The sequence below is a fragment of the Pholis gunnellus genome (assembly GCF_910591455.1).
Source record: "Pholis gunnellus genome assembly, chromosome: 17".
Classification (NCBI taxonomy): domain Eukaryota; kingdom Metazoa; phylum Chordata; class Actinopteri; order Perciformes; family Pholidae; genus Pholis; species Pholis gunnellus.
This window is the reverse complement of record NC_136544.1, coordinates 8,241,812-8,252,688: the sequence shown is the minus strand read 5'-3', so window position 1 is coordinate 8,252,688 and position 10,877 is coordinate 8,241,812. Positions and strand designations below refer to the sequence as shown.

Genomic DNA, 10,877 nt, shown 5'->3' with positions numbered 1-10,877 from the left:
ATTCTTCTAATTATATTAGATCAAACGCACTTTAGTTTTCGACAAACTTCACTGAGTATTAGACAAAATACAAAACAGAGATTTCGGGGAGTGCTTGAAGGCATCATTAGTGTCCTCTCAAAGCGCAAGCGCTCTTTCACCCACGCACCACTCGTGAAGAAAAAAGGGCCGATGTTGATTGGTTGACATTGTTCTTTATCTACACAGCTACCAATGAGGTAATCACTTCATCTTGCACATCAAGCCTGACACGCACCATCCTGCACTGTGTGTGTAGAGCACCAGTTCATGGCCTTTAACCTGTCCTTGACCTAAACAAAGTTAATAGTTTCAAGGGTGCTGTGGACAGTAAACGTGTTAGTTGCCTATTTAGTCTTTTACTGTGGAAAAACTCATGTCAGTGAATTAGTACAAATCATTTTAAGTAGTAATAATTTAGTAGAACACATACAGTGCGTTTGAAGCATGATCACACGTTTTATGGTAGTTCATGAATTATATATCAAATTAAATGGATTGTACACATTGGTGGAAAGTTACTTTGTAGATTTAGATCCCTAACATAATAGTCTACGATACATTTTGTAGCATTTTTACTGTTCCAGATTGTTACGCAAGGGCAAACTGAAGGGAGATCAGACACAGTGCCACAGACTGGATTGCACAATGTTTGAAAATAAAGTATTTCAATAGCTCTTACACAATGTACTAGAAGCTAATACAGGTTAAATGTACACATCATACCACTGATGTCTTTACAGTCTACGCACTGCACAAAGGATGAGTGCCCTCTGTTGGGTTATACATGCCACTACAGCTGCATGCACAGAGCCTGATTATGTGCAGATACTCTGAGTTACCAGCATGTTGCATGCTAGACTCCAAGCTGCGTTAGCATAATGAACACACAGCAAATTGCATTACTGGAGCAAAGCAATGTTCTTTTTTATTAAGTGTACAAAACAAGTGCAAAAATAGTGATTCATAACAGCTACACAAAAGTAGGAATTGGCCTTCAAAAAAATGACAAGTCACAGGGGGATACAAATCGAAAAGCAATACATGAAGTGCTGTTCAAAGAGAATAAAAAGGGACCAACGGTGCAGTCCTGCGCAGTAGAAAAAGTTGCAAAACATGAAGTTGGGTTCACAGCATTTGATAAGTATTAAGTGCAAGCTGCTGAAATAAATGCAAAATTCATCAGCATTCTCCCTTTCAAACTATGCAAAGATCTTACAAGGAAGGACCTCTATAAATGACATTCATTCTAATACACTTAATCAAATAGATAACTTTGGCCCATATGCTATTGCAACAACTACTTCCTAGGCAGTGCACACACACACACGACTTTTTCTTCAACTAAGCCAAAGGAAACTCTAAACAAATTCTGTTGAAGCGGAAGAGGGACTTTTAGCAGAGCAGAATTGTTACTATGCTTAATTGACTGAATATGCTTAAAATGCAAATCAAACGTCATGAATGTATGAGACAGAAAAAGCATTTTTTGGAAGTTTCTTTTTTTTTGCATGCAATGAAAGTACCTAATTACTCACATCTGAATACTGACAGACACCGACATGTGTAGAGGAGGAAATCTAAGTGTTAGATAACGGGAGCTGTGGGAGGCGGCTACACTAACTTCCAAAACTGCAGCTAACGCCTCAGCTAACAGCCAGGCACTGCAACTCTGGCACCGAAGTCTGAAACAAGACACCGAACAACGTTGTCAACTAGCCTAACTGGATTGAAGGCATCTTGGGTTGTGGTGCAAATCAACAGTAACAAAAAAAATAAAGGCACACAGCTTGTGGAGTTAGGGAGGCTATAACTGAACCCTAAACGCTGCACAAAGCTTGCACAGAGTAAGCCTAAGTCTCAATTCACCGGTCATCCCAGACACACCATCCCCGTGTTTGCCATTTACAGTATGGTGCACTTGCTCTTCTTTTTCTTCTCCGGTTCTTTTTTGGTCAGCTCGACCTCCTTGTGCCCGTAGAAGCTGGAGAAGCAGGCCGGGGCGCAGATGGGCTCCCTGAGATCCAGCAGCCACCTCCCTTCGCCGTAATAGGTCAGCGAGCCGAGCTCCATCTCCTCGATGAGCTCCCCGTGCGGCAGGGCCAGGATCTCCAGCAGATCCAGGCCCGTTTGAACCGGCTCGACGCCCTCGGCGCATCCGAGAGTGACGTGGGCGCGGCTTCCCAGAGGCAGGGAGGCGGACCCCGCCGCCTTTTCAGCATCAGCGGGCCACAGCGGGAGCTGCTCCTCGGAGAGGGACACTCGGGCACCGACGGTGCGAGGAGTCACGAAGAGGGCGCTCAGAGACAGCTCGAATGCAGAACCATAGAGATCTTTCACAGCCTGGAGAGTGGAAAGATCACAAGATTAACGTTTTAACATAGTCAAACATTACCATGCTAGGATGATGCCCTTTGAAATGTTCACCCAACAATGCATGAAATAAAAAGAAAAGTTTACATGCCTAAGAACAGACAGTTATATTTTTTCAGTGATTTACTGCAAAAAACATCTTAAAGAAAACACTCGACGGGTTTCTTACTGGATCCTGTGCATACTCTTTGGCACCCTCAGCTTTTCCATAGTCACAGAACTTTGTAGTGCAGTGGAGGGTTCCTTTAGCTTGAAAGTATTGCTCCAAATCCACCTCCTTCTCAGCTTTCCCAGTGACTGTAAACACAACGCAAGATCAGCTACATCTTAGTCATGCAAGATTTAAACGCTTTGCGTTCAAATTAATTAACTGATAAACACACTCACAGTCAATCAAGTGCTTCTTGAAGGCCTCCAAGGTGTCCAGCGTTTTCAGGAAGTCCATTGATGTGCACCTCACCTTGTCCTGGATGGAGGAGAGCAGAAACCAGCCAAAGTAAAGAGGAAGGGTCATCTCCTCAAGTGAACCCTTCATGGCTTCCAGCTGGGCCTCCTCCAGGCCACGCCCGGTCCTCTTGGTCAGCTGCGCCGGATCTCGGCTCCATTCGGTACGCGGCTCCAGAAAGACCACAACGAGGCGCTGTTGCACGGCGATCTCGCCCAGGCGGGCCAGTCGGTCCTGGGTGTGGTTGGTGTCGTCCACCACCAGCACAGAGGAGGCCGTTCCTGCACTGCAGCAGGCCACCACGGCCTCGTCCAGAGCACGGTATCCCTCCGCAGACGACTCGGGATTCTCCGGCTTCACGCCGTGGTCGTCGGCACAGAAGACGGAGCAGTGGCCGCCGTAGGCCTCGGCTATGGCGCGCGCCAAGAAGCTTTTGCCGCTTCCCGGGAGGCCTCGGAGGACAACAAGGGTGCGAGATGTTCGCAGGGCGTCTTTGGTCTGCTCTCGGTCCAGGAGGGCAAAGGACAGGGAGCCAGATGCGGGGACGGTGTCCTCTTCCTTGTGAAGCGCGGCACCAACCTTCTCAGATGCAACGCCTTCTGCTGCTTCCGTCAGCGTATCAGACTTTTCCTTCTCCTCCTTTGCAGGCTCCATGCATTCAGCCGATGCCTCCTCCTTTAATGTCACAGCCTCTGTTGGCTTCACCGGGGAAACCTCTGCCACCAACACCACCGTCTCTGCTGCTTTTTCTTCTTTCACCTCCATCGTAGGCTCAGCCGCGACATTTTTTCCCACCACCTCCTCTTTGGAAACTTCTTCTGTATCCATTGCAGTCTGCAACTCTGTCTCCGTTCCCACTTGCTCTGACCCTTCCTCCGGTTGGCTGGGTGGTTGTGCGTCTACTGGCAGCTGCAGCACTGTTGGTTCAGGTAATGTTTGCTCTTGTAGGTCAGCTTGTGGAACCGATTCTGCCAATTTCTCTGGCTGTGGTTCAGGGGCAGTCTCGGCCAAAGGCGTTTGCACAGGCGACGGTTCTGGGTCATTCTCTGGCACCGGCGGCTTGTTTTCTGGTTCTGTGTCTAAAGCTGCGACTGGGCCAGAGGTTTTTTCCGATGACTCATCTGGATCTGGTGGAGTCACCGCAACGAGCACAGACTCCATGTCAGATTTTTCAATCTCCATTTTGTTTGTTCCCTCAGACAGCGCAACACTCAACTCTTGTGTTTCCTTCAGGTTTGGGACCTCTGCATCGTGACCATTCACCGCCAGCTGCTCGGCCTCTTCATCAGCAGCTGGTGGCTTCTCAGGCTCTGGGAATTCCTCCGGCATCTCCACTTTTGACACAACCGCCTTTTCCACTTCAGTCCCCGGCGAATCCAAAACCTCTGCGCTCTTTTCAGGGTCCATGTCTGGCTTAAAGTCTGACTTCACACACCACCATGTACCTTAAAGACAGTTTTTTAAAAAAAAGGGAGAAAAGTTGTCTATATTTAGATGTACAGGCGTGTTTATACCGCATATCACATGTCCTTCTCGAAGCCAAAAATATATATTTTTTCAAAAGACCTGTCAATATGTCTCAAACGGGAAGTTACTCAATATCTATGATTTAAGAGAGATAATGGAGATGTAGGGGGTGGATCTGTTTGATACATTACAAAATGTGGGGACGTGCAGACCAGATACACAATCCGATGCCATCCAATATAATGACTGTGCAACTTTGAGCTTTAGTGCCCGTTTATGTTCAGCAGGGGTGTCGTACTCGTGTGCATACAGTAGGGGTGGCAACATTTTGGCATTAGAGCAACAAAAAAATAAATAATCAGTGTGCCTGTGGCATAAACGTGACCGCAAAAATACCATAATCAAACCGCGCATCGCCAAGCTTTGTCAGCAGACACACAAAAAATGGGTAGTTATAGGAAAACACGTGATAGAATTGTTTTTTTTAAAAAAGGTCTGTTACTAAAGGCTGGATTTTAACAGATGTGCGAAACCACATCGAGTCATGAGACAGAAGGGGAAGCTCTCTCACACCAGCGCTCAACAAAGACAAACACTACAGTCAGGGGCTTTTCCAGCTCGGGAATATCCAATAAACGAAACTAAAACAGACGCAGCCTGGGAGATATTAACACTTTCAGATGCCTCAAACTTCTACACGCGAGGTAACGTACAGCAGCAGTAAATGGCGCAGTGAGTGAGGGAATAATTATCTTTTTTTTTTTTTTTTATGGCAAGTTTGGACTAAATCCATCACACGTTTACTTGACTAAGAATGTTTAAGTGAGCTCAAATGTTGTATTAAAAACAGGAGGAATCGATGAACAGTTACATGGTGCTAACTGCACGATGTTGGGCCAGGCGGGGAGTGGCGTGCACCCAACGCTAGCACGCGAGACAAAAACAATTTAGCCTGGCAGTCACTCAATTTGGCTACACCATCACCAGCTACAGCGCCACGTCTTACCAAGTCGATGCTTTCCTGGCGTATACAAACCCCTGACTGTTACTGGAGCAACTTATTTAGGCTGCAAAAAAAACAACCACAAGTATGTAGATGTAGCGTCCCGCGTGAGGGGCTTTTGTTTGCTAGGATGCCAGCTTACCAGTTAGGCTGCAGTGGAGCTGTCGGTAGTGCCGCTGACCACGCGTTTCTCTCTGGATACAATGACAAGGCAAAGCTTCGGCACAGACACGCACCCGCTCCACTCTTCAAGGAGGAAAACGGAAATGTACGGGAACGCGCAACTGGGCGGGGCCGCAGACACGCCCCTGTGGACCGGAAGGACGCCGCTGGAGAAGATTACAACAAAACAAATCAGGAGTGTGTGATACATCTCTGCAGAAATCCTCTAAGTTGATTTGAAATGTTTTTTGAGAAAGAACATACAAATGGAATTATAAATAGATAGAATGAAGTGATGGCTTGACTGTTTGTCTAATCTATACTTTCACCATTTTTAGAGAAAAATAGTGTGTCTCCTTCACCTTTTTAATTTGTTTATTAATGTTTTTTTGGTCTTTTTTTGTTTTTATTCTACTAATGTGTGTATTTGTTTGTATATATGTTGATGTACATCTGCGCTAACATCAATACAGTTTTAAAATTCTGTTTATTTCCCATTATTTGCCATTTTTCAGTTCACACTTCATGTATTTTTATTAATCCGTAATACATCAATAATATTATGGCGCTCTTATTTGCAAATGAGGCCTCAGACAAAGAGTAACACGACTACAGTGGTTTAAATATATACAGCAATGTATCAGCGGAAGTTTCTTCAAGTTTAACGAAGACTTCTGTTTAGTTACATGACCAAACTACGACTGTACTTTGTTTTACATTCCTTATCAACATTTCAGACAAAGGGAGGTGCCATGCAGACTCTCCCCTCAGGTCAGGTAACGCGACACAGTGGCTACCCCAGGTCAACTGTTTAAGGTCCAGACCTGCCTCACTTAGTGCAGTAACTCAACGCTCAGTCTCCAAGGATGAAGAGGCAATGACCATTATTTGTCCTTCTACTGTCTGTGATCTACAGACAAACCATACACTGACATTAGTGTAAACCCTGCAGGAAGCAATCCTCTGTATGCAAAGTACACCACGTGAGCCTGGTGACAGATGTAATAAAGATGTGACAAGGGGAAGTTCACTGCAACAAATACAGCTCTGTGTTTATGTTATCAAAGGGCTAAAGGACTTCATGGTTGACAGGCTGCAGTGTGCAAATCAAGTGTGGAAAGATTCCTCTCTGTTTTGTATATTATGACACGTTTTATAGGTAATAGATGTTTCAGTTTTGCATAGAAGTCTGACATCAATGCAGCCTCACAAATAGTTTTGGACTGTAATTGAAAATATTACCAATGCTAAAAATAAAAAAGGAGGCAGGCCAGATATGGAGCTTTGAAACACTTCCCCATATACATATTTTATTTCAGAGAACATAAACATAAACAGAGAACAACTTTCTAGAATGAGACTAACGCTCCTGATATGAATTTCACAGTATAATCTCATAAATAACTGGTTTATATTTGTGTTTCATACTGGACGGTTTATACGTTGACCTTTGAGAAGTTACTAATCAAAACATTGAGGTCTATATGCAGAATACTGGGTCTTATTCATCAGTGTGGGAGGTGACTTTTATTGCTCTCCTTTTGTTCTGCTTTCATTGGAGGATTGTTGTCTTCTGAAGGTCTTTTTTCCCTCAATCAGCACTTTGAAGCAACATAACTCTTGACTGATGGCATCCTCACTGTGGTAGGTGCTGCTTTGCCTCATCGAGGGCCTGAAAACAGAATGATGAATGTCAGCGATAAAACAATATCTTTAGCTGGAACTGAAGCGATGGTGAAGGGAAGCATATGACAACAGAGGGGAGACCTTCTGAATGACGCTCACGGCAGAGTCGTCATCTTGCAGTCTGGCCTGGGTCAAGGCTCTCTCAAAGTGGGACACACAGGATTCAAAGTTTCCTAGTTTCACTGAGAGGAAAGGGAATTGAGCAGAGATCAGGTCCGTATTTGCGTACAATGACAACAGCACCGTGAATCTAAATGGTTTTAAAAAGATAAATATCTAGCACATAAGCTGACAAGTCACAGAAACTGATTTTGTAAATATAAGAAAGATAAATAATTACAATCTGATTGTGCCACCAAGACATTGGCATTCATCTGCCACTTCTCATCAGCAATTTCATCGGCCGCAGCCACTGAATGCACGGCATAGTCTCTGGCTTCTTTGTGGCGATTGAGTTTGAGGTAACACCAACCAATCTCATGAAACAACCAGGTCATCTCCAAACCGCCACGGGCCAAAGGAATCTTCTCCTCCCAGCTGAAATGAAAACATACAGAGAAAGCACAATTAAATATCAATAAACCAATTTACAATGGTCACACCTCGATGTAAAAGAGTGCTCGTTAAGAGAGGAAAGTGACTGTACAAGATTGCCATCAAAATAAAGCACAGCAATATCATAAATTACACAAGTGAATCTGTTATTCCAGTATGTACTTACAACTCAATGGCCTGTGTGAACTGTCCAACTTGAGCATAAACCCGCCCAATGTTGTCCAGAGCCCTGGACATTGCCTCTGGGAGTTTGCTGTCGATAAGAAGAATAACTGAACATTTCATCTTTTGTTGTAAAACAACATTCACTACCATTGTGTCATTTCTTTTAAATTCTCACCACTGTTTAGCCAACTCCAAGTCTTTTTTATGATGTTCTAAAGCTTTGTCCATGTCGCCCAGGTCGATCAAGGCATTCCCGATGCAACTGTGCAGGCTGCCCAAAACGTCCTTCTTATTCGGCACCTCTTCCTCTGACCAGCCCTGTACTATCTTCATGACGTCTTCTGCCTTCTTGAGACTACCGCCTGCATTTCCAGATGTCAACTCTATGACGACAAACATACGGTGAGCTTTTCTTCTCGGCTATAAAAGCAAAGCGGTTCGGCCAGAGGCCTGCCTTACCTGCGTCAATGTCCTCCAGGCTCTTCAGCAGATACTGAGCCGGTTCAGAGGGCGCTCCGTGACGGGACTCGCTACATTTGTCCTGCCTTAGCTTCCGCTCCTTCTCCTGTGCACTGAGAGGTTTCTCCTGGGTCCAGAACTCGGTGCAAGAGTCGAGGCCTGAGAGGCATCCCTGAATGACGTTGTGCAGTTGTTCCCCTCCTTTCGTCTTTCCTTTAACCAAATCTGCAGATCAACATGCATCCATTTGAAATGTTAGTCTTTTAAAAGTGAAACCAAAACATCACAGTCGGTGGGACTGGAGGAGTAACTTATAGAATAACATTTGAAGCTACAGTGTGCTGAATGAACGATGCAGAGAATCAAACAACACAAGGTGAAATGAAATAGTACCTTCATCTTGAAGCAGGGTTTCTAGATATTTCTTGTCAGTGTAAAACTCTCCCAGCAGCTGCTTGGTTGTCCTCTCACTCTTGGGGGTCTTTTGGGCCTGCTGTTTTTTCTTTACTGTCAGATGCTGAATAGCAGCAGTTGGCTGTGCCCCCTTTACCCGCCGGTCATTCAGAAACACAATAGTATGTACCAGAAGGAAGGCCAGGGTTGAACTTTATACACAGACAACTTTACAATCTAGAGAAGCAATCCTTTGTCATCGGGTCTTTTCTTTCTCTACAAGATTGATGTTTGTATGTGTACAATTATTGTTACAACGGCTTTAACTCAAACTTTTCCTGTTAAATACTGGGTTATTAAAAGGGGAACACAAGAAAGACTCACCTCATCTTTTTGGAGAAATGACAAGTCTCCCTTAACCTTCAGTTTTAGAGAGGAAGGGCCTACACGATGCCAGACAGGAACAAAAGGTTTTAGGTGCGAGCAGGGTTTTCATATTTTGTGACTATAATTTAGAGTAAATCACAAAATAATGACTTACTGCCAACAGACTTTTCTATAACCTCTTGTGCTTTCTGGATACCCAGTCTGAACTCCTGCATTTGTGGACGTATCTTTTGTCCTCTGCGGTAAAACACCAGCGCAAATTCAAATTCTCCCATGTAGTACAAGGCCTCTGCCTTCTGGTACAATCCCTAAAAAAGAATCATGATAAATGTTTACACGCTTCACGCTTCATAAATTCTCCTATATTTAAATTAGGTGCAGACTGTTATTAATCATATGAAAGACACGTTTTATTTTTGAACAGAGACAGGCTTTAACATTTCTGTAATTACCTCATAGAATGACGTGTCCTCTTGGAGTGAAGCCTCTGCTTCTTTTAAAGCACTTTCAGGTTGCCCCATCTTCAGGTAACATTTGGATCGGCTAACAAAGCAAGTCTTCTCATCAGGCTTTATGTCCAGTGCCTAAACAAAGACCAAAAGCAAGTCATGCTTTCAAAAGACACAGAGCAGTTTCTGTCATCAAGGCATCTATGAAGGCTCCACAACTCTTCCTAAACATGGTGGGTCTATTCCTTTACACTGGAGAGGATCTCCTCTGAACTACAGTATGATGTTATTTCAAAGATCCAGTGTATTTTTGTGGACAAAAGTCAGATTGCCAATTCACTAAAATGCATTTTTTCCCCCAGCTATGCTGTAGTTATTCATTTTCAATGTTTAGGACACTGGAATATTCTTTCCTATAATGTCTGAGATAGTTCTAGAAATATCTGTCCACAACCATAGATCATATGTAAAATATCTGCATTTTCTGTACCTTCATTTGTTCAGCCTTGTTCAGCTGGTCTGTCTATTTCTGTGTACATTGAAATAAATGCAAAATCCGGAGTCAAATCCCGTTTATGGAGCTCCACACATAGCTAGGTTAGTGAGGTGGTTGACCTGTAAAGCTGATTCTGAAGTTATATCGACACTCTTGGATAAAGTATTGTGTTTGTTTCTCTGTCTTTCTTTTTTTTTTTTGTCTCTGTGTAAAGCGTCTTTGGGTACTTAGAAAAGCGCTATATAAAATTAAAATAATATTATTATTATTATCACCAAGATGACAAGCTTCAGTTTAGTGCAACGTGCAAAGCCTAGGTAGCTAACGTTAACCACCCCTCGCTAAGCTACGTAAGTAACGTAACTCACCGTTGTGTAGCTGCTTATAGCCCTTTTATACTCTCCCTTAATGTAGAACCAGTCCCCGTCGGCCATCCACGTGGAGAATGCGCCCTTTGGCTTTTGATCATTGTGATCTTCGTCCGTGTCTGACATTTCTATGCAGAAGTTTGTGTCATAACGCTGGCAGATACTTTCACTTTACGTTAGAGTTATCCAAACACATTAACGTCTCCGGTCAACTGGTATCCTAGCAACAACACTAACATAACTAACGGCGACAAACAGCGCCATCCTCTGCTCGACCCGCATAACACAACTCTCCATTTATTGGTTTAATGCAGCACAAAAAAAAACACTGTTTCCAGTTATCATCAAATACTATTAATATTGACAGAAACGTTCAAGTAAATGAGTTTTTAGCTTCTGTAGTGAGTAATTCCACAGTGGAGCAGATATATTTGAGCAGCCTACAGTTACA

At 43.8% G+C, this 10,877-nt stretch overlaps 2 protein-coding genes across 2 annotated transcripts; both read right to left on the bottom strand.

Annotated features, from left to right (window-relative positions):
- Positions 1-920: 920 nt before the first annotated feature.
- On the bottom strand, positions 921-5,553 carry cnp (2'',3''-cyclic nucleotide 3'' phosphodiesterase). The gene is made up of 4 exons (XM_079176821.1): positions 5,449-5,553; positions 2,779-4,281; positions 2,561-2,688; positions 921-2,361 (listed from the first exon to the last, which is right to left on the bottom strand). The coding sequence occupies exons 2-4, from the start codon at positions 4,241-4,243 to the stop codon at positions 1,924-1,926; spliced, it is 2,031 nt and encodes a 676-aa protein (XP_079032947.1). The 5' UTR covers positions 4,244-4,281; positions 5,449-5,553; the 3' UTR covers positions 921-1,923.
- Positions 5,554-6,834: 1,281 nt separating this feature from the next.
- Positions 6,835-10,552, bottom strand: odad4 (outer dynein arm docking complex subunit 4; the record flags this gene model as incomplete). Its single annotated transcript, XM_079176909.1, has 11 exons — positions 6,835-7,140; positions 7,236-7,336; positions 7,495-7,691; positions 7,876-7,962; positions 8,050-8,257; positions 8,334-8,558; positions 8,727-8,877; positions 9,111-9,190; positions 9,268-9,421; positions 9,566-9,697; positions 10,427-10,552. 11 exons carry the CDS (start codon positions 10,550-10,552, stop codon positions 7,105-7,107), a joined length of 1,497 nt encoding a protein of 498 aa, XP_079033035.1. The 3' UTR covers positions 6,835-7,104.
- Positions 10,553-10,877: the final 325 nt, after the last annotated feature.